Genomic DNA, 25,085 nt, shown 5'->3' on the forward strand with positions numbered 1-25,085 from the left:
ACATGCCATTTTAGTCAGAAGAAAATGCATATGCCATAATATTGGTCAAATTTAAAGTAGACTGGTTAAAAGAAACAAAATCCCATTAAGACGGTCATTTAACTCGGCGTCCATATTTGAAATGCCTCTCAGGCATGCAAGTGCAGCTCCTATCTTTTTGAATGGGGAAACATCAAATTCTCCAAAACTGTTTGCCAAACTTATGATTAAATTTCATATTTGAAATCACCAATGACATCTGACAACAACTGTCTCATAAACTTTGTTTCTAAACGCTCGAATCATGACAGAAACCAACATTTTTCAGGCTGGATCAAAATGCGCATGTGCAGTGGAAGCACGTGTCTGACTGACTCCGGAGCTTCTAACGGCAGCTGCAGTGACGCGATTACTAACAATCGGTGATTGGCTCTTATTTAGAAGGCGGGACTTATTCCGTCACTTTTCCCCATTCAAAACAGTACGAGTGACGTGTCTTGTGTAATTCTATAGTCTTTGATAAAACTGAACGCTGCTTTCTATGTAAATTAGGCATTAAAGACTGCGCCAAAACTCTGCAAATAGGGTCCTGCTGTAACCTCCTTTAGAAAGCAGGCAGTTGGCGAATTTAAAGAGTAATGTTGGTTTACATTTTCTATTGATTATGGCAGCAGATGTGTGATGTAGATGGGGACACTTTCACCACTTTAAAGAGTCGAATCAGATAACTGGAATGCTGCCCCTAAAGGTCACTTTAGCATACTTTTAAAAAGAGTACTTATTACATAAATATGCAGTACTATACAATAATATACTTAAGTGTGAACTGAATGTAATTTTTTGGACACTTAATTGGATCTATATTGGACACTTAATTGGAAATATATTATAGTTTAGATTTATATTCAATGCAATTAGTTGAACTTACTGATTTTTTTTGACCCACTTAAGTAGGACTTAAGTATTTTAATATGTATTTCATACTTCTATTGTCCTTGAAATATGTTTAAAGTGAATGTACTGACAACAGTTATGGTGAATTAAAATATTTTTTAATGTCATTTCTATTGAAATTGGTATGTCATGTTTTTGAATATATTTGTAATTAGACATTTGTAATTATGTTGCAATTTAGTAACTAAATGTAATATCAAATAACATAAAAAAAAAAAAAAAAGAAGGCTACTGGCAATTTTCTGCCAGGACATTATCCAGTAATTTTATGGAAATTTCTGTTAACCCTTAAAACACAACCTAATGCAATGTGTAAATCAAAATACTGGTTAAACACCTGTAAAAAAAAAATATATATATGTTTTTTTTTTTTTTTTTTTTAAACAAGACGTGAATTTATTTATACAGTACATTGTGCCCTATTTTTACAGACTTTTTTATAGTGTTTGTGTGTCCTAGTCTGTAATATGGGTCAGGCTTCTGTATATCTTCTGGCCGTGGGTTGTTTAAAAAGAACTGAGAGAACAGAGAGGGAATTGTATTTGGTGTGCTGGAATAAATTGGTGTTAGAGCACACTATAAGCTAGGCTAGCTTTAGCTGATAAGCAGGCAGTGTTTGAGCAGATGAGATCGAGCAAAGCGCTGATGCATATCTGCGATGGTGAGTGAACGGGATCCGGCTCAGACCGTTCTGTAATGAGTTCTACAGCACCACGGCTCGGCTGCAGTGTTTGATCAAAGACGTGGAGCGGCCTACACCACTGTTTAGCATCACAATGTCTGACTTAGAGCCAGACTACCAGCACTCCACACAGATACTGTTCAGGAACAGAAGATTCTATATTAGATATGGCAAATTTCAGTATGGGCTTGTCACAATCCCACCCGAGGGTTATTAATAAAGTGCCATTACAGAACCAGGATAAATGTGCCTATATGTATGATAAAATTATGTTTATCTTCGCACTGTCTGTATATTTTTTATTAGACATCAAGCTTTATCTGAGTTTTCAGCTACAGTGATTTTTATCTCAGTCGAGGACTGAAGCCACAGTCAGCTTAATGTGTGATAACATCAAGTTCTCATTCCTAAAGAAGCCATTACTTCATTTCTATTTATGTCGGAATTAAAAGCTACTTTCTTATTTGCGGTCTCAAGGACCACAGTAAAAACGTCAATCTGATTTAACCAAATACAGCAAACAGCCATTATATTTTAGCAAGAAAAGGAAGTCAAACCTTTCTTCACACATCATCCAAGCTTAAAACTTGAGTGTGCGATTTTTTGCTATGTAATTTGTAAATTGATATCCATGAAAATCGTTATCACTGTGGCAAAAATGTAAAAAAAAAAAAAATATATATATATATATTTAAGTTATGGAAGATAGGAAGTAAAAAGAAAAAAAAATCTGTTGTTTATATGTTTTAAACCACAAAAATACACAAGTCCCATACTTTTCACCTGGCGGTAACTAGACGTATACTAGACGTAGACGTGATCTGTTATCAGAGAAATGTACATACAAATCACGCAGTTAGCCAACAAATTGTTGGCTAACTGCGTGATTTGTATGTATTTCTCTGATAACAGATCACAGATTGTTGGCAACAATGTATTAAAATTTAAGGCACAATGAGCTCATTGAAGTAATTATTACAAGTTGTAAACATAATGATTATATGTATAAAACCTCAGCTTTGGTGCATGTTGATTCAGATTTGGCGTCAATAATGTAAGTCCTCACAGAAGTTGGAGTTTCTCGAGTCGTCTCTTCACAGGTGTTGGGGTGAAGTCTCCGTAAGAGTACAGGAGCTGACGCACTCTCCGAGATAAAACAGAAAAGCAAATGGAAAATAACTAGCATAGCTGCTGTTCATAACATTAAGCAAAGATAATCATGTGCATTTGATCTAATTTAATGGATTGCAAGGTTATGAGAAGCCTTATGTGAATGCTTGGCTAAAGAGATGTGTCTTTAATCTAGATTTAAGCTGGGAGAGTGAGTCTGAGTCCTGGACATTATCAAGAAGTCTATTCCAGAGTTTAGCAGTAAACCTGAAAACACTCTCCCTCCTTTAATGGACTTAGATATCCTAGGTACTATCAGAAACCTAGAGTTTTGTGACCTTAAAGAGCGTGATGGATCGTAGGGCATTAGAAGATCAGTTAATATACAGGAGTTGAACCGTTTAGGGCCTTATGGGTCAGTAGCAATTCTTTGTAATCGATACTGAACTTGACCAGAGTAGAGATGATAAAATTGGTGTTATATGATCATATTTCTGGACCTGGTAAGAACTCGAGCAGCTGCATTTTGGACTAACTGTATCTTGTTTATTGAGGTTGCAGGGCAACCAGCTAGTAATGCTTTACAATGATCCAGTCTAGAGGTCATGAACGCATGAACTAGCTTTTCTGCTTCAGAAACAGATAGCATATTCCGGAGCTTAGCAATGTTTCTGAGGTGGTAGATTGTAACATATGAATTGATTATCAAAAGACAAGTTGCTGTCTAATATAACACCCAGGTCATTAACTGAATAGGATGAAGTTACAGTACATTCTTGTAGATGCAAATTGTTTTCTAAGAGATTCTTTGTAGAGGTTTTTGGCCCAATAATTAATACCCCAGTCTTATCTAAATGTAATAGATCAAAATGACTTGTCATCCAATATTTTAAATCTTTAACACACTCTGTCAACTTGGACAATTTAGAGATTTTGTCTGGTCATGATGAAATATATAGCTGAGTATCACCGGCATAACAGTGGAAACAAATTCCATGTTTTCTTATAATATTACCAAGTGGCAGCATATATATTGATATATTATTTATTCACCCATATGCAGTTCCAAACTAGTTTCAATTTCTATTCTTTCTTTTTTTTTTTTTCCTGTGGAAGTCAATTGGCTCCAATGTTGTTTGGTCTGCAGAAGAGGGAAATGGTTCACAACACAGAAAGTTTGCTCAGGTTTTTACAATAAATATTTTCACTTTTCATGGACTACAATGATAACATTTTGACTAAAATGCATAACTTTTTTTTTTCTTCAAAATATGAGACTATGACTATAGAACTATAAAATGTAACTGAAAAATGTAAGAAATGAACAATGGCTCAACAAGTGAATTGATTTTGAGACGTGAAGTCTTTTTTGACAGTTCAGGATTCTTCACTTTTGCAACTTTGGAAAGACTGTCAGCATAGTATCTATACAGTTCAAAGCTCAACAACAACATGAACAGTTTTTCTGTTGTAATTTCTGCCTTTGGCTGAAAAACCTTTACAGAAAGCAGTTTGTGCTTCCTGAAGCTAACTGCAGTGAAGGATAGTGATGAACTAGACAGCAGTGGGGTTTATGTTGGAGAAGGTTTGGCGTAAGTCCGCGTACCCTGACAGCTGCTCAATTAGACGTTTCAGATAACACACCCTTAAACAGGAAAAGCTGTTTCAGCGTGTCAAACCTCTTGTAAACTGTCTGAATGGATTATGCTGGCTACATGGTGGTTCGGCCTTACCAGAATGAAGGAATTAGCTAAAGCTGTCATTACACGAGTTCCAAGTGAACTCATAATTAGTCATGTTCTAGTGATCACCTGATTTTTGCCTGAGCGTAATTGGATGATGTCAAAAGAGATGATTCTCAGACAGAAAGTTCTGAACGTTGGATTCGGTTTTATTTTTAGAGAGTGTATTTTTCCTGCTAGTCCTGGTTTCTTGCACCAGAACTACTATTTTCTCTGACCCTTAGAACTGAACAGTTTACGCGGCACCATTTTCAACTAAAAATATATAACTTTTTATGCATTTTGCCTGTTCATTTACACGACAACAGTGTTTTGGGAGCCTCGAAATGCAAACCTATGAAAATGGATTTCAAAGTGCAAACAGTACTTTTATCGTCTCTGTGTACACTACAAAACGCTGATGTCATGCACATGCATACGTGTTCAGTCTATAGTGCTTCTTTACAAAGTGATATCGCCATCTACTGGCCTGACATGAATAATACAGGGTTTTTAGTCGTTTTCATGGATTCGTATGAACAGGGATTGTTTTGACAACGTTGTCGTCTGTACGTAAAAAAAACACAAAGGAAAAAACTTTCAGTTATTAGCACATAATTGTCGTGTAAACATACCCTTGATTAGTAGAACAACTTGAAGTTTTGCAACAATGTAGGCAAAGGCATGTTTTTCCCACAAGTCTAGGTCGCAACATTCTAAATCAAACCATTTTATTTCAGAAGAACTTAATTTTGGTTATCCATTATATGTTCCTTTAATTACCTCAATGCATTCCACTGTTAAAAAATGTAATTGTTGCTGAACATTCATTTATTCATTCATTCGTTTATTCTGAAGACCTCATCCATTTGAAACTAGAGCAAATGTCTAGTAATGCGTTTTTTTTTTTTTTTAGGAATGCACCTATAGGATTTTTTTGGCCGATACCTATACCGATTTCAACAACTACTGGCCGATACCGATAACGATATTTGTCACTTGCATACAATACTAGGCTATACAGTACTAGCTAGTTTATTTCTGCATCAAATTATTTTCACTGAACATGGATTGGATCCATTTAACATTCATCTGACCAACATTATAAGAGAGGCACAAAGTAAGAAAGAAAAAAAAAAAAAAAAAAAAACAAGACAACACGACAACCTTCAGAGGTGATTTTTACTATGCATTATTTCTTTAATTAACAACATGAACTCATATTTGACATAATAGAACATATTTCTTTAATAAACTTAACAAATGCCAGTGCTGTTGCTTTATATATCAAGTATACATTTTGCCACTTCAGAAAAAGATTGACTGCTTTTCCCCCCACTAAAGTGCAGTCTGTTTCTTTTATTGTCCAAGACGTTTGAGCCAGCACTGAATGTTTTTCTGTCGGCACTTGAGCATGGTGCACACCAGAATATCAAATCATTTCAATTGAACATAGATCAGATCTGTTTAACAAAGATAAAAAAATATGCAAATATGACATGACATACTTCAAAGAATTTACCTTTGCAATAAAACATTACTTCTTAACAATATAATCATATTTAAAACTATTATGATAAAATGGCTTAATAACTAATGAACAGTTCATTCTGTCCTTGTGGATGGTGGGCTATAGACATTTAATCATTTCAGATGAACATAGATCTGTTTAACATAAAGATTAAAATATGACATGGCAAACTTTAAAGAGTTTTTTTTTTTTTTTTGCAATAAAACATTCCTTCTTAACAACTGAATCATTTTTAAAACAGCTTAAAAACTCATGGGCAGTTCATTCAGACGTTGTGCATGGCGCACACTAAACATTAAATCATTTCAAATGAACATAGATCTGTTTAACATAAAGATTAAAATATGACATGACAAACTTCAAACTCATGAACAGTTCATTCAGTCGTTGTGGATGGCGCACACTAAACATTAAATCATTTCAAATGAACAGATCTGTTTAACATAAAGATTAAAATATGACATGACAAACTTCAAACTCATGAACAGTTCATTCAGTCCATTTGCTGTTATCAAGTATTAAGGTTGCTGCTTTAGAAACGGGCAAGTTCTTCTTTATAAAAAGAAGCTTTTCTGCTTTTTCACAGTGCAGTCTGTTTTTTTTACAATCACAACACAATCGTTCACTGTCGGTGCTTGTGCGCACAAATACATTGCGTGCAGTTTGCGCATGAGACAGAAAGCGACCTTGATTGACACACCAGTATTGAAGAGGATTCTCATTTCTTTCAATTGGGATTTCTGCGAGGTAGGCATCCATTTGTGGCATGGTAGGGTTAATCCTAATTCCATGTGATACATTTTCCTCCAGAACTTCGTCGAACATGTCACACAGTCTGGGTGCATGTTCAATGTACTTGCGCGACTTCTTGGCTTTTAGGTTGTCCTCTGGGTGGTGCACCGCATCTTTTCCACCACTTTCATCGCTCAAATCCAGATGATGCTTGCAGCATCATGCGTACTGCTTGCAGCATCATGCGTACTGCCTGCTTTTTTGTCCGTATCGAAGTAGTTATCTTTGTATCTTGGGTTTAAGACTGTTGCGATACAATAAAGAGGTTCTGAGTCATTTTTAGCAAAACGCAAGGACCTTTTTCAAGGTCCTTGCTCAGTAGCCGCTGTAACGCAACAATTGATGGAATCACATCCGCTGCAGATGCTCCAGATGCACTCATCTCCCTCGTTAGTTGCTCAAATGGGTAAAGAATAGACTGTGTTCTCAATTAAACACCACTGATGGGCAGTTAATGTCACTGGCAGAACATAATCTGCACTATAAGCAGCGATAGCTTGCTTTTGATCCAAGAGGCTTCTCAGCATATAAAAAGTACTGTTCCAACCTTGTTGAAACGTCTTGCTGAAGAACTTAAGGTTACATTCCCAACTTTATTTGGACACTATGTAAGCGCGAGTACGCAAGAGGGGAATTCTTAAAGTCGCCTACTATTCGTCGACATATTGCTATCACATCAGATATGCTCCGTTGACATAACAAGCCCTCGTTGACAGCTAATTGTAAAGTATGTGCTAAGCAGGGTAAACTCGCAACATCACTGACATCCATTGCCTTTGTAATGTTTCTTGCATTGTCTCTGACAACAGAATGGACCTTGAATTTGTCGATTTTCCACGTTTCAAGCATTGTGTTGAATGTTGTAGAGATTGCCTCTGTGGTGTGTGAACCCCGTAAATTCTTGTGCGTGCAGCAATATTTTTTGCAATCTTTATCAATCCATTGCCCAGTGAGACTTAGCATACAGGTAGGGCTTACAAATGTCGGTTGTAAAACTGATGGCTGAAATATCAGTGGCCAAGAACTCGTGTATACAGTATGCGCGGCTACAACATTGTACATGTCTGGCAGGCACACGTCTGAAAAATATCGCCGACCAGGTAGGGAGTAACGTGGCTCAAGGTGTTCAACAAGCCTCCGAAACCCCACGTCTTCCACGACGGAAAACGGCTGATCGTCCAGTGCGATAAATTCCATATTATTTTGGGTAGTGCCCTTTGCTTTGATGCTGTCTTGAGTAAACTTTTTTACTTTTTCAAATACCTGAGCCACAGGGTGTCGGAACACTGGGGGGCGGCAGTTTTTTCTTGGCAGCACTGAGGAACGCAGCATGCTGTTCAGGATGCTTTTTCAGGTGGCAGATTAAATTGGATGTGTTGAAATTCTTAGCCGTGCTACCCCCTCTTGATATTTCTGCTGAACACTCGTTGCAAATCGTTGCTTTATCTGAGATCTTGAAAAAGGCCCAGACTGCAGACATTTTTCCGAGACTCCTATTCAGAGCGCATTTCTCACGTTAATGTTGAGTAATCACTCACGTTGTAACGAGCTGAGGAAAGCAGGCGAAGATCTAAACGGAGGGTTATTTAATAAATTAACATATAAAACAGAGAACACAGAACTCGAAGAACAAAGGAACAAAACCAGTGGGATCACAGAGACAGAGGCAACCATTACACGTACAACAACTGAGAAAGTAACAAGTGAAACACAAGGGCTATAAATACACAGGGACAAACAAGCTTAACTAAGTAATGAGGAAACAAGATACACCTGGGAACAATCATGAACTAATCAACAGGAAAAACTACAAAGGACTACAAAACCATGGCACAAAACAGGAAGTAATAAAAGTCCACACAAGACAAGGGGAACACAAGAAAAGAATCATGACACACGTGATTTACAACTTCCCCACCCCAAGATCGACATCTGACAAACTATATTTTATTTTGTACAGATTTCATTTTGTTTTGGTAAGCATTTAATTATTTTACCCAGAGAAAAACGTTGAATATGCAACAGACATGCAACTCATTGCCTTCAAGCAGTTAATTAATAAACCATCGGTGTTTGGCCTTTTTCATGCTTTTGCTGATATATGCCGATGGTTTTAAATTAATCAAAAATCGTCCGATAAATATCGGCGGCCGATACATCGGTGCATCCCTAATTTTATTATCATTCGGTTTACCAAGGACAGAATATGGCTCTGAATATCAAGGTTCTGTAATAATCCAGCCCTGCTTTATTTCAATACAAACACCATGCAGGGAATAATAAATAATTTGGTAAAGTATGAGCTGTCTGCACTAGGGGGAAATGTGGCTAATGTTGATATTTTCCCCAGAGCGCTCTTTATGCACCATGACAGGAGCTTTCACCTCCTCCTTTATTTCACTCTTTGTATCCGAGCAACATTATACATTGCAAGATACCTTTCCAAAGGTAATCAATGTGTTTCTCCCTGAGTGAGATTTAACTCAGTGCCAGCATAAATAATCGCAGGTGAGCTTGAACATTAATTATTAATAAGCCTATACTGAGAGAGAGGCAGAGAGACCCTCTTTTGAACTTCGCTATATTGTAGGTTCAATGCAAAATGACAGCATCTCCCGACAAAAAGCTCCTCCAGGAATAAAGGTATAGTGCTCCTCATTGTAACATTTAGAGGCTCTTTCTTCTTGGACAAGCCCATACTGAAGACCTAAGGGGTCAAGGTTTGGATGGTTAGCATGGCCCCATTAGTCCCTGCTGGTGGCAGGGCCAGGTTTTGTGCTTCCAGGGCGTCACGCAGTAGCTAAGTAACTGCCTTTGAGATGAATGAGAAGCTAACAAATAACTTTATTCTTGTATTATCCAAGGCTTTGGACAAAATTGTATTGCTACTGAGACAGCCAGGTAAAAAGAACAAAGAGACCACGCTCTGATGCCAATAGTTGCTTTTTAAGGGAGTTCACACTGCTAAAAAAAAGTATTAAAAATACTCTTATCAACTCTTTAAAAAAATGACATTGCAGGACTTTCAAACATCTTTTTAGTTGTGATAGCATCTCAGTACGCTTTATATTCACACTAGTGTTTTTTTTAATAAACGCAATCAATTTGAATATATTATAAATTATTATTATTATTAAATTATTATTACTTTATTTTACAGTACAAGTTACAATACTAATATTTATATCTTAAATTCTTCACTTTCAAAAATTAAACCCTCATGCTCTTGATTTGGTGGAAAACTGATGGGAGACATTTAAGTCTCTGGGCCCTATCTTGCACCCAGCGCAATTGACTTTGTACACCGACGCATGTATCATTCCTATTTTGCACCCGCGCAAAGCGCGTTTTTTCCTCCACAGAAGCACGTCGCTAAACTAGGGAATGAACTTGCGCTCCCTGGGCGGTTCAGCGCAAAAAAGGAGGCGTGTTCCAGCGCAAACGTTCCTTCATGCTATTTTGCAGGTTTAGAAAACAGTTGCGCCACTAACCAGGAAAAAATGGTTTAAAGTCAGTGGCGCGTTGCGCATGTTATTCATATGCTATTTTAAGGGCGCATGCTTGGCCATAATCAATGTAGCGTGTGCACAACGCGCATACACTTTGATTCTCTCATCTACACAGAAGCAGCAGTTTTCATTTTTGCAAATCATACATTATTACGATAGATAGATAGATAGATAGATAGATAGATCGATAGATAGATAGATAGATAGATAATTTATTATAAAAGCATACATCTAGCTTACACATTTACCCAAATTATCATACGCCTTTTTAACCGAAGTTAATTTGGGTGGGTTTCTCCATCCCCAACGTCCCTGACGAGAGCGTTGCTCTCCTTGGCTGTGAACCGATCCTGGCGCGCGTCTGGCAAACCCGCCGTTATAATAGGAATCCGCTTTAGAACAAGCGCGCCTGCTCTTAAAGGGAATGTGAGATGACGCTCTGATTGGTTTATTTCACGTTACGCCCAAACCACACCTATGAATAATGAAGCTCTTCAGACCAACCCATTTTAGATTTGCGCCTGGCGCAAGAGTCATTTATCCCGCCGGGAAAATAGCAACAGCGCCAAGACCCGCCCACAAAGTTACTTGCGCTTTGCGCGTTGACACTTGCGTTTCAGATCGTTAAAATAGGGCCCTCTGTGTTTTAGTAGACAGCAGGTTAAAAACACTTCTCGTAACTCGGTAAAGTGCTGCAAAAACATTTGCAAATGTGAAAATAAAGTTAAATGCACATTATAAGCGACTCAAACACATGTGAACGAGCTGTTCTGAGACACAGCTGCATGCATATAAATGAACACAGTGCCCCGCTTTACTCTGAACCCCACTGCACTGCATTAATTTGAGATTTAATAATTGAACTAAGCCATATCATGATTTAAATTTTATATTCCATTAATTGTGCAGCTCTTTTCTTCTGAACCTAGAGATGCTTACTCCATACCATTTGTTGTGCTGCTCAATTAAATAATTCTCATTCTTATCCTTTACATTGTACAAATGTGTGCACTTGACTTGTATGAATTAGTTGACAGACTTGATATACGAGAAAAGTTGTGACACTTTCCACCATATGTACAGATATACTGTAAAATACATTTCCATTACAGTGGATAATACTGTCAAAAATAAATAAATAAAAGAAATAAAAGAGATTTGGATATGTATCGAATTTAGAATCACAAATGAAGTGGTCCAAATCAAATGCGATTCTTTTTAATTGCACAATTGTTACAATATCTAATCTGCTCTATACATCTGCAAAATGAATAAAACATTGTACAGTGAAAAATCTTCCAAAAAACGTATAAATATAGCTTGAATAAATATACCAGTAGCTGGAACTGACCTGTATTTTGCACTCACAAAATATGTCACTTTAATTTCTGAATTGTTTAAGAATAATACAAACTGGATGACAAAAAGTTTTAGGCATGCCAGATAAGTGCAGTGATAGCGTGATTATCGCTGTCCCTTTTCTGCTAAAATCATTCTCTGCAGGGATGTACCAACCGCTGCCTTATTAACAATAAAAGCATTACATTAGAGAGGTACGCTGTGAGTTAGAGTATGAAAGGACATTGATGTGAACCTATTAGCAATCTGATCCCAATTTACATTGATCCATTTATTCTCTCCTTTCCACTGCAAAATGGTCAACCCTGACTAACATCTGGTTCTAACCATGCGGGATGCGATAAAGCTATCACTTTCATGTAAATCTTTTGGTTTTGTAATAACCAGCCACTGCAGCGGCAAAACACTTTTACAGTAGTGCATTATTTGTAAACTAATACCTTTTTAGTTTTGTATCACATAACCAGCTCCATATATATATGTTTTTTCTAATATAGTAAACTTGCTTGGTACTTGGGCGGTTGGGTACGAGTTCTGTAAAACAGTCAAATTAAAAGTAAAAATAAAAGTAAAAAAGTTGCTTCAGCAAATGTGTTTTTATCTCCTGTTTACACTATTGCTTAGATTTAGGCTAGGGTTTGGTGTAGGCGGTATGTTATGTTCAAATGCGATAAATCATTAACCTTTACCGTCACTCACTGTACATTTAATTTCCGAACTGCTGTGATACATACAACAATTAACTTAATAAGATGTTGCCAGATTCATGTTCATCTGTTTTAAATAAAACTAAACGCACTTTTAGCATATCTAAATATTTCACTTTGGAAGTGTCATGAAATATTTTTTTCCCAAAGAGCCTGGGTTGCATATATGCTAAAGAACGCTAATATGTCAAATGACATATTGTATTTAAAATAATTCTGTATTCAAATTTTCGGGATAAAATAGCTGTGTCTTGCTAAAACTAATGGCATAGCTAGCACTTTTTTTTTTAACCATACATACAATGATTAAATAATATGGATAATTTGAACCATTTAACAAAATTACAGCTTTATTAATAATGATGACACACATTTTTGCTCACAAGTGATACAACATTGTGGTAATTTGTGTAACTGATATAATTTAATTTAATTTTCACCCAATTAAATAAACTCTTTGTTTAGGTCCTCATAGTTTTTTTAAAAACTGTAGAGATATTTTTATGTCTAGGTTTGGGACAAGGGTAAAACTATTAAATCTAACTTCAAATAGATTTATTTTAAAGCTGTGGTAAAAATGTGATCTTATACAACACAAAGACAATAGTTGAAATCTGTTTTAATAATCATAAACCCTAAAATAGACATAAAAGTGCCAGTAATTGAAGAAACAAAACTACATCAGTGTACGGAACTGTTCACCAATTTTGTTAACGTTTTCCCCATGAACAATGTGGGAATCATCATTCCCATGCTGTGAATGGCAGATAGGCCTGACTAGCTAAATAATCAGTTTTTCTTTTCCTAGTAATTGCTACCACCCGTATGTCTACCTTCTTCTCTGGTCATTGAATAAGTGGCATTCACCTGCCAGTGAAGAGCAGAAAGCATAGCCGTAAATACAATGTAACTCTTTGCTTTTTTTCCACTTTAAAAGAATGCGGCACCTCTACGAACCACTTTTCCATCTAATTACTGTAGTCACTGACAGCATGGTAGGCTGGTAATTTGATTTATATTGAGTTACACAAGGAATGGATTAACAGCTAATAAAAAATGCATAGCGCCACCCTTGCAGTCACCGCATTTGTCACAGGCCTTTACTTTCCTTCATGTGCCCTTTATGCTGCGCTTTGAGCAGAGAATGAGAAATAGACCTGCATATTCATTCGCATTCTGTCTTATTCCCACTCTCTTCCCAAGATGCTCTCGGCTGGGGAAAAAGAAATGGATTTACAGGCCTCCGTCGGTTCATGTTATAGTTGTAAATTGCTCCCGATGCTACGTGTTATTGAGCTACCAGAGAGCTAAATGTGCACCGCTCATATTGGATTATTTATAAATGTATCAGTTTTGTTTTTCTAGGAGTATAGGGTGCAGTCAGTGGAATAGAATTATCTAATAACTTTAAAAGACAGAGGATACTGCACTGAAAAACTGTGAAAAGTATAGACTATGAATGTGTTGTTGTTATTATTAATACTGTAAATGTAACTCCTTAATTAACAAATAACAACAGATAATTAACACATTTATCATCATGCATATACTTGATGAATTAATCCGCATATCATGTTATGTTTTTTTTTTTTTTTTTTTTTTGGGTTACACATTATTTTAAGGTGTCAGTGTTACAGTGTAATTATACATTTAATTACTGAGTCATAATAATTAACTACAAGTACTTACTATAGCGCTAAGGTTAGGATGGGTGTTTGGTTAAGGGTTAATTGCATGTAATTATGCAAAATTTATAATTATTACTACAGTAACTACATGTAACGTGTAACAATGACACTGTAAAATAAAGTGTTACTGTTGTTGTTGTTGTTTAACATTCATCTCAGTCTTTTTTTTTTTTTTTTTCAATAAGAAGGCAATAGTATTGGGAAATCACACTGAAAGAATCCATGACTAGTTTATCAATCTTATGAAGCTGTATATTATGTAAGCATTCATGTGCACCTGAATTTGTCATGGCGTCTTAGTGTTGAACCTGAATATATATCACGTTCTTCCACCCTTATTGAGAAGTGCCTCTCAAGGCCACGGGTGCCACTGCTGTGCCTGATCAGAATGGAGCACGCACAGACCTCTCAGGAAAGTCAATGAGATACTGTGCATTTTGTGTACACTGACTTAACAAGAAGAAACATCTGAAATAGATAGATAGATAGATAGATAGATAGATAGATAGATAGATAGATAGATAGATAGATAGATAGATAGATAGATAGATAGATAGATAGATAGATAGATAGATAGATAGATAGATAGATAGATAGTGTAGAATATATTTGTATTCTCATATGAAACATTAACCATATGGTCACCTTTAAATTTGCACACCTCTAATTAAGACGCTGACTTACTGTATTAAAATAGCTTTAAAAAAAAAAAAAAAAAAAAAATCTGTTTGTTCACCGTTCTGAACATTAGACTATTATGTATTTCTGCACTGCATGATAATTTAGCCAAACAAATGTTATTCTTTACACACAAAGTGTGAGGAACGCATTTACTTTTTGAACAAATTTAGAGCACAACAGGGGACAATCCAAACCATCAACTGAACAAAACATTATTGTGAATAAAAGCAATTTTCTTTATTTTATTTTATTTTAAATTAATTTAATATTTAGTTGGTGCTCAAGAAATACAGATTTTATTTGGGCTGTTAATTTAACATATGGGGTATGTTTACACGACAACAATGTACTTAAAATTAAAAAGTTTTTCCTTCATGTTTTTCGCTAGACAACAACAGTGTCAAAATGGGTAACACTTTACAATAAGGTACAATTAATTCATGTTAGTTAATGCATCAACTATCATTAATTAACAATGAGCAATACATTTATTACAGTAGTTAGTTAGTTAGTTAGTTAGTTAGTTAGTTAGTTAGTTAGTTAGTTAGTTAGTTAGTTAGTTGACTGAAATGTTTAATTAATTGACAACCTTCTTTTTTGAGTGGGTTGTGAATGTTATTGTAGCATTTGCAGTCCAGTAAAAAGTTGTGTCCAATTTTGTTGTAGGAAACCCTTACAAGACACAACAAGATGTAAGGAGGTTTGATCTTTGAGAAAACGAATCCCAAAGTGATTCTTACAACTTCACTGCTTTAAGAAGCAACAGTTTCAGCACAAGCTCGCAGGGCAAGCAACCTCAGATGTCTAGAATCTTATTCTTAGAAGTTGTGGAGAATTGTTCTGATCAGAAATCTTGTTGTTGTTTTTAAAAAAAAAATGTTTATTAAATTTCAGTTTTTAGTTTTAGTTTATTTAGTTTTAGTTATTTTAGAGCTTTGGCTTAAAAGTACACTATGTAACTTGAATGAGCAGAAAGAGAAAATTAAGTTCAGAAGGCGATCAACATATTTTACTTATTGGCTGGATGGGTGATGCAGGATGAAGATAATAGAGGAAAGAAAGAGAGAGACAGAGAGTGAGGCAGTAATTATAAGAGAATTAAATAGAGGAGAGTGAGCTCTAGCCAGATTAAGGCTGACTGCTAGAACAGAAGTAGAGCGCAAATAACAGGATCTCTCACTGCTATCCCTCCAACTTCAGCTGGATCTTGATTGTTCTCTCCCTGTCTGTTTATTGTGTCGTCCTAATATAATATGCCAGAACAAATACAATAAAACAGATCAGACTCTAAGATCTGATTGCATGAGCTGCATCATAGTAAATAGTCGCTATACACCCATGACCACGTATCAGATATTACCAAATTTACGAAATTGCCATGTTGCTCGGCAACCATAATAACCGTACAGTCAGGCTAATTAAGTAATATCACATGAGCAAGAGGGATGTTGAATATCAGCACAGATGATACTTGGCTGTAGTCCCCAGTTTTGCCTGCCTATGTTTCCTAGTTAGTTTCCATGGTTGTTAATTCGTTCCACACACCTGTTTATCTTCAGTTGATTACCCTTTCTGTGTATTTAGGCCCTGAGTTCTTTCTGTTCATAGTTTGGTCTCGTCAATATTAATGAATAGCATTCTTGTTTATTCTCCTGTATATTAAAGTAATTAAAGATTGTTATTTTAAGTATACTGTGTTGTTCGTGTGTCATGATATAATCACGTGATAAGATTTGTTTTGTCTTTTTGTTTTATATATATATAGAGAGAGAGAGAGAGAGAGAGAGAGAGAGAGAGAGAGAGAGAGAGAGAGAGAGAGAGAGAGAGAGAGAGAGAGAGAGAGAGAGAGAGAGAGGCCCATAGTGGGCCCCAGCCCCTGGTTGAGAAACTGGCCTATTAATTTATTGTTTATTATGTATCTATTATATATTTATTTGTAAATTGTTGTTGTAAATTATAAATGTTTTATTGATCTGGACATGCCCATGCTTGCTGATTGGTGATTTAGGGATTGATCTTACCATTAGCTCGACCTACTTTTTGCCACCAACAGTGTGTTGTGCATTTGGGAATGTGTTAGTATACTTGCATGTAGATTCATTCACAGCTTTTGACAATGAACTAACGTCTAGGTTACAACTGTAACCTCTGTTCCCTGAGAACGGGGAACGAGACACTGCGTCGATTGACGCTAAGGGGAACGCCTCAGGTGTGACAGTTGTCTGAAATTACTATCAAATTACGGCAATCCTATTGACCGGCGACAGCCCATAAATCATTAACGTGCGACCTGAAAGTACATAAAGGCGCCTTGCAAACATGATAATCACCTTTTCGTCTGAAGGGACTGTGTGGTATATAGGCAGGCCCTGAGACATGGCAAAAAGACGCAGTGTCTCGTTCCCTGTTCTCAGTCAGGGGTCATAACCTAGATATTCCCTTTCGAAAATGAACTCAGATTGACGCTAAGGGGAACGATATACCAACACCACCATGCTAAGGGGAGTGCATACCCATTGGCAGTGACAACTGTCAAAACCAGCAAATTCAACTCGCCCTCAGGTCACACTGGGCTGTCAGTGACAGCATTGCCTACGGTCATAGCCCAAGCTATACGTTCCACAGGAAACCTCCATAAAAATTGTTTAATGAAAGGCCTACCTGGGTCTGCTCAAGGGCCTAGGACCACATCTTCAAGTTTTAGAAGGGGTCCTTTCTAGGGAATGTGGCTTGGGAACCCGAAGGAGCTCCAGCCAATCACCATTCAGGGGAACATACTCACCCAAAATTTCACCAGGAAGGCCTGAGCTGGTGTCACTTACATGGGACATTTCAGTCTGGCCAAATTCCTGTCTGTCCGAAGACAGAGCCTCTGGACACTTGCCTTTAGATAAGGCATCCAACCCGAGGGACAGCAAAGCTGACAGTGAACCAGCCGTCCCGGATTGCGTATCCAGGAGAGCATGACTCAGCATAGCACTTACAACCCTTGCCAGTGAGGGGAGTTTCTCTGCTCGATCCACAGATCTACCCAGCACTTGTGTTTCAAAGCACTGAGGAGGTCTGAAAAGGCCTAAAGTCCGAGCTAACTGGGAGGCCTCACGAGAAGCCTACGACCATCTGACCAGGCTCAGGACCCCAAGCACTCATTGTGACCCTCAATGAGGGAAGCACATGGTCTGCCTGGTAGCCTGTTTTAGTGAGTCTACTGCCCGAACTACTAAGGCCAACCACCTGAGGTAAGCTGGCCTACCACGCCCTCTTGGGGGCTGCCCAGTCAAGGAGGCCTGCTGAGCCCTACTACATAACGGTTCAGCCTTCGTTGGCAGATAAGCTGTTTATACAGCACCTATAGCATCCTGGTACCTAATCACATTGCCCATGGCTGTGTACTCAGCAAAAAACGCACGGAGGTGCCGAAAAGCTCGGAGGGCGAAGCCAGCGATTCAAGAAGCCTTTCGAGATCCCTCACCAGATCGGTCTGGTATACCTGCAACACCGCCATGGTGTGCAGGGCATCACCGGCCTGACCCGCTGACGTGTATGCCCTGCCATTCAAACTGGCAGGGTTGGAGCTCTCAGTGTCGATGTCCGCTATCCTATCCCCTCAATATTAGCGAGACTAGCCTGCGGATGTCGGTGGATACGGGCAGAATATGGGTTCTTCCATGTCCTCTCAATCTCAGTATGGACATCGAGAAGAAATGGAAGGCTCACCTGAGCTGGTGGTTTATGTCCAGGGAGAAACCGCTCTTATCGCGAGCGATTTTCCCCCCAATTCGCAGCCATGGCAGCTGCAACCTGCCTGCGGCGCGTTCCATAACACCAACCACGCTCAGCATACATGGGGCAGGGTGGCTGAGAAGATTCAGGATCTATCCGATTATCACCACCCTCATCAGCCATCTCCTGTTTGTCTGGAAGAGTACTCGCTGCCGGACTAAGTTCTTTTTTTTTTTTTTATCAGCACAAGCGGGACCTGAGCCGCGAGGTCCAGACACCGAACCCTCTTCTCTCGAGAAGTTAATGATTATGATGACATGATTACATGTTAATGATTCATGGGCTGTTGTCAGTCAATAGGATTGCCGTGATTTGATAAGTAATTTCAGACAGCTGTCACACCTGAGGCGTTCCCCTTAGCGTTAATCGACGCAGTGCGAGTTCCCGTTCGAAAGGGAACAAATGTTTAACAATATAACTTTGTACATTTTTTTAAAGAGCAGATTCTAATGTTTTCTGGCATTTTGTGTTTATATGTGTGTCTACAGGTTTGATTACCAGGAGCTGCTACACAACTCCAGTTTTTGCCTTGTTCCTCGGGGCAGGCGGCTTGGGTCCTTCCGCTTTCTAGAGGCCCTGCAGGTAGGTGACTCTGAAGTTTGACTGTCTAAAACACTTTCACTGCATGCTTCCTTTCATAACAGGTGTTTTTGATTGACTTGGATGTTTTTAGGGCTCAGCCGTTTGGAGCCCTGAGGTTACACTACTCTGATGTAGGGGTTATTGATATTGACATTCTGTCATCTTTTCAAAAACACCCAGAGATTCTTATATTGAAGAGGAGAGGTGAAGAGAACTATTAATAAATCGCTCACTTGATTTCTTTCTCTCTTTCTCTCTCTCTCTCTCTCTCTCTCTCTCTCTCTCTCTCTCTCTCTCTCTCTCTCTCTCTCTCTCTCTCTCTCTCTCTCTCTCTCTCTCTCTCTCTCTCTCTCTCACTCACTCACTCACTCACTCACTCACTCACTCTCTCTCTCTCTCTCTCTCTCTCTCTCTGTGTGGTTATTCATTAGTTATTTTCTCAGTCTCTCCTCTGAGGTTAGTCAGGAGAATCAACTATGCAGCTGAAACTCCACTTCCATCACTTTGTTGTTGTTGTTTTTTGTTTTATTTTGTATTAGGAAAAAAATACAGTTCAGTGCCTCTACCACATAACATTTGTACATTATATTATATTTTGATGTTCCCAATACCAATTAAGCAACTATTTTAATCTAAGTTTGAGAAGATGAGCTGTTTTGTGAACTGTAAAGTATGTGAAAAGTGGCATATAAGCAAGTAACACCTATGAGCACTTTGAGCAGTGATGCAGAAAGCATGAGATGAAACTTCAGCTAGAATGCAGAAATTGTCAACGCCACACATGGAGGATTCTAAGATGAACAGAGAGTTTGCATAACACATAATAGTATTAATATTAGCAATAGTAACTTGGAACATTATTAAGTTTACAGTATTTTTTTTTAATGATATACTGTATGGTATAGATATTCATATACATACTGATCACTTTAAAAAAAAAAAATTAAATGTAAATGTACTGCCTTTGATGTCACATGATCTTTCTGAAATCTTTCAAATCATAAAATGCTGATTTGATGCTCTAGAACGTCTCAGTTACGTATGGTAACCTTCGTTCCCCGAGGAGGGAACAGAGACGTAAGTCAAGACTGACAAATGGGGATCGCTTGCGAGCCTATCTACTTTGAATGAAACAAAACGAGCCAATGCACATTGGCATGCGATAATTGCACCAGCTGCTGTGCATCGCGGTGCAAGCATATAATGAGCAGCACGTGCGTCGCATTCTTGTTTTTCCGCTGAGGAGCCAGACCTGTGACTCGGCCGTACAGTGGAAGCTCAGCAACTGTGGCAAGGGGACTTACGTCTCCGTTCCCTCCTCAGGGAACAAGGGTTACCATACGTAACCGAGACGTTCCCCTTCATCAGTCACTACTACGTAAGTCAAGACTGACGAATGGGGATATCTATCAAAACGCCACGGCTGCTGGCCCTTCCAGCGCTCCGCTTGAGCCTCCTGGCCTGACCGCAGTGTTGGGCAGAAAGTAGGAGCTCTAAGCAGAGAAGGTCAGTCACTGCTGTTCCGCAAGACCCACTCTGTATTGGATAATGCTGGGAAAGCATGCCCTTGGAGAAGGGAACGCTGCGGAAGCCACATCCTACCCCGGAGGGAGGCACTGTGATGGTTACACACATGGACTAGCCAAGCAGGACGCAAATAGACGCAAGTATCCGGCCTATGGGGGCGGGAGTGGCGTTGCAAGCCGACACTAAGAACGGGTCTTTCGCGCTACTGGCCACTGGGCTGCATCGCCACAGACCGCTCCACCGGGGCGATCTCCACGTAACCCTTAGCTGCTCCGCCGTCGAGGGTAGTGAGGGAGGAAGAGGCACCAGAACGGTTTTGGGCAGAAAAAGGTGTCCATCCATGCTCAAGGTGTCCGACATTAGCTCACCCTCCGATGCAGCGACCGACATTTGATTATCCGGTGGAGCTCCAAGAGAAACGACTGGGACCACCGCGGACGGCCCAGTGCGCTCTCTTGGAGGCTCCATGGGTAGCGTTATAGAGGAGTGAGGGGCCCAAGGAGACTGGCTCGGCGGGTTACCTTTCACTGTGATCTGCTGGGCAGAAGAAGCGCTAGATCGGAGAATACGCGAAGGGGCTCCACCTCTTTCGAGGTAACGGAGTCTCGACCATAACGCTGCGATGGTCTTGTTCCCCGCAATGGGAACATGAGTCATCCATGAGTGCCATTTCAGCGTGCCTATAGCCCAAGCACGTGATACAACGATCATGCCCGTCAGCCAGTCAAACATTGGCCGCATCCAGAAACACACGATCTCAATGACATCTTTCAGAAGTGCTCTGAGGTGCTGAAACGCACAGGGAGATATCCGCGGCTACACGCGGCAACCTAGTGTGAGCACTCACTCTCAACGTCATGCCCACCAAACCAACAAAGCTATGAAAACAGCTGTTTATGCTCTTTGAAGAAAGACACGGAGAGATCGCAACCCCTACTGTCCGGGTTGTCACACCAACACTAGGAATCAGAGATTCTTCTCAGCAGAGACTCGAAGACACAGCAGTAGATCTTTACAGGAGACTGGAACAGCATACACCATCCGGCTCCAAAGCGAAAGACAAGGATGCGACGCACCTGCTGCTCATTATATGCTCGCACCGCGATGCACAGCATCTGGTGCAATTATCGCATGCCAATGTGCATTGGCTCGTTTAGTTTCCCTCAAAGTAGATAGCCTCGCAAGCGAACCCCATTCGTCAGTCTTGACTTACTTAGTAGTGACTGACGAAGGGGAAACTGAGTTGATGCTCTTATTTTCATCACAACTGAAAATAATTTTGCTGAATAATATTTTTGTGGAAACCTTAATACCTAAAATCAGGATTCTTTGATGAATATAAATTTGAAAAGAACAGCATTTATTTCAAATAGATTTTTTAGTAACAAAATAAATACAATTTCTACTGTCAGTTTACATATAAATAAACATGATTGATATAGAAAAAATATGATTTTTACATACATATAAAAAAGCGAGTTTCTTCAATTTAATTGATAGACCAATAGATGTTATAGTATAGTAATATAGTAGTAATGAAAAAAAAAATAATAATAAATAAATAAAAAACCTTGGTAGTACCAGGTGCTTTGTGGTTCTTTTTATCTTCATTCATATATATTAATATAACAATAAGTAAAATGTAGGTGGCTGCAGCTACATACAGTATTTGCCCCAGATAAATGTTGTGTAAATACTTTTTCTTTTTTCTTTTTTTTTTCTAATTATGAAGGCCACTTTTTGAGAAATAGTCCGTACTCTAATATGTATAAAGTTGCATAAAATAAGAAAGTGGATTAATAATAATAAAATAGTGTCCATATGCTTCCAGTAAAGACTCTTTTCAGTCCCATCTTTAGCCTGTCAAAACCGATATTTGTCAGTCAGATATGGGAGGTAAACACAGGGTGTTTGAATTTCCTCAGTATTTTTCACATCTCTTCAGCAGTTGAGTGAGGCAGTGGCTCCCTGCGTTGTGCTCTTTGATGGGAGCACTTTGAAAAGAGACATCAAAAGGCTTTTAGATGCTGGTGCATGTGGGGCAGTCCTTGTGTTGTCAACCATCCCGATTAAAAAAAAAAAAAAAAACCACATGGTGTGAGAGAAGGCATGTGTGTGTGTGATGGAAGGTGTCTGTGTGAAAGGTCAGGTGGGATTACCAAAGCGGTGGTCTCTGCCTCACTCCACTATCTGTCACAAACCTCCTTAAGTCTTCCATATGACTGTCACCTTTGAATGCTGGACGGTCAGGTGCAGTCTTGAATTTAAAGGTCTTCTCACCCAAACCTAAACCTGCAGACTACCTGCCTCCTTGAGGACCAATTATACAAATCTATGATGTTATTGGTTCATAAACAGTTTTTGTTTTGTTAGGTAGTAGAGTCTTAGGGGCTGTTTACACGACACCATTTTCAACTAAAAACTTTTTATGCGTTTTGGGTGCCTGAAAACACAAACTTTAGAAAGCGGGTTTCAAACTGCAAGTTTTAGAAAATGGTCTAGGTGTAAACTACAAAAACGTGAATCTCTGAAGACGATAACGTCATGCACATGCATATTACGTGTTCAGTCTATAGTGTTTCATCGCCATCTAATGGACTGGCAGCAGAATACACCGTTTTTAGTCGTTTTCGCAGATCTGTGTGAATGGGGATCATTTTGACAATGGTGTCGTCTGTACGCGGAAAACTCAAAGGAAAAGCTTCTCCGTTTTAAGCATATTGATGTCGTGTAAATGTACCCTTAGATAGTAATGACTCTAATGTTACTACATCCTTCTAAAGGAATTACTAATTATTTTGATCAGTATTCTAAAGTGAATATCATGGTAACCCACTATAATGACTCAAGTGTTACCAAATCCATCTGAAGGAATTACTATCCGAAATCTCAGTCAGTCATTACTAGGGAGTTTTCATGCGTTTTACTTTAGAATACTGATCCAAATAATTAGTAATTCCTTTAGAAGAATGTAGTAATATTAGAGTCATTACTATCCAATACTTAACATACACCTCAAAACTTACAATGATTTAAGTCATTGCATGCTTTTCACTTTAGAATACTTATCCAAATAATTAGTAATGCCTTTTGAAGGATTTGGTAATACTTGAGTCATTACTAGTGGGTTACCATGATATTCACTTTAGAATTAATTATACATTATGCATTATTGATGTAATTATGAACCTGTATAGTAGTTCTTAGTAGTCCTCTGGGAGGTATGAAAAAAAAATGTGGTTATTGGTTAGCTCAGGGGTTTTCAAACTTTTTGGAGTGAGAGACCCCTTATAAGGTAGAAACTTTTCCAAAGACCCCCTTATAATTATAACAGTGATTAAACCCAAAGTTAATGTGGGAGAGAGTGATGAACATAATATGCTCGATTTATTGGTGAAAACGGTCGCCATTGTAAATCTGCTTTCTAACAATAGGCTACAGCTCAATTTTATTAGGCCTATTTACCATATTTTCCAGAAAATTAGTCGAACCTGGTCAAACTTGCGTAGTTGAGAAAAAAAACATAGATAAGTTGCATCTGTATATAAGTCGCATATTATTATTAGATTCAGAAATAATGTAAAATACTGGTAAATAAAATGAAACGTTAACAAACTCTGAACACTGTAAACGTTTATTTTTCTCACTCTAAATCCTTTAAATTTAATGGTAGGCTTATTCAGAACAGAGAAAAAAGAGAAACATATATACATAAAATAAAAATAAATGATATTAAAATCGAAACTGAAACTGAACCCTGCAGTGGGTTCACGTACCTCTCATTCGGCATGAATCATTTACATGAATGATCCACTCAAAATAGCATTCTTCACACACTCACAAATGTGTTTGGAATAACAACACGGCATGCTCACACTGAATGACACAGTCATATCTTCCGCTTACAGAGCATTTCGGAAACAAAACGTCCATTGCCATATCTTAATTTCAGCTCTGGCGGCTTCCTCTGCTTGATAAACAGTGATACGAACAGTAACGATGGCGTCAGTTTTACCGTATCAATTCCAGCCTGAGAGTCGTAATCCTTCGGAAGGGCAGCCACATATATTTGCTTTTGCAGCACAGAAAACAGTGTCTTCTCGATATGTCGACAACACGAACCAAATTCTTCCAGGCCTCAGCAACAGTGTTTGAGTGTCAAAGTAGACATTTTTCCATGCAGCCAATATAGGACCATAGGCTGGCATTATGCAGATTTGTTAGGTTCATGCAGGAAATAAGGCTGGAATTACTGATAACTCGTTTAGGAAATAGGTAAGGTAAAAGGAAAGCCTTTTTTTAAAGCACTTTGAATTTAATATAAATAAAGATTAATAAATGCTTTAAACGTTTTTTTCATAGTTAGTTCTTGCAATGTAGTTAACTAATGTTAACAAATTGGAACCTCATTGTAAAATGATGCCGAAGAATTTAGAATTCCTGAACATTTCAGAATTTATTGGCAAATATAGAAAAAAAA

The 25,085-nt window shown here is 38.3% G+C and overlaps 1 protein-coding gene across 2 annotated transcripts in view; it reads left to right on the forward strand.

The window, feature by feature from the left end:
• LOC307168145 (exostosin-1) overlaps window positions 1-25,085 on the forward strand; it is a 352,549-nt gene that overhangs the window by 268,989 nt on the left and 58,475 nt on the right. For both annotated transcript variants that reach the window (XM_079887788.1, XM_079887789.1), the window contains one exon: window positions 18,985-19,078. In XM_079887788.1, coding sequence (XP_079743914.1) covers window positions 18,985-19,078 — 94 coding nt within the window. The remainder of the gene's footprint in view (window positions 1-18,984; window positions 19,079-25,085) is intronic.

Source organism: Squalius cephalus (assembly GCF_949319135.1).
Source record: "Squalius cephalus genome assembly, chromosome: 12".
NCBI classification, from domain to species: domain Eukaryota; kingdom Metazoa; phylum Chordata; class Actinopteri; order Cypriniformes; family Leuciscidae; genus Squalius; species Squalius cephalus.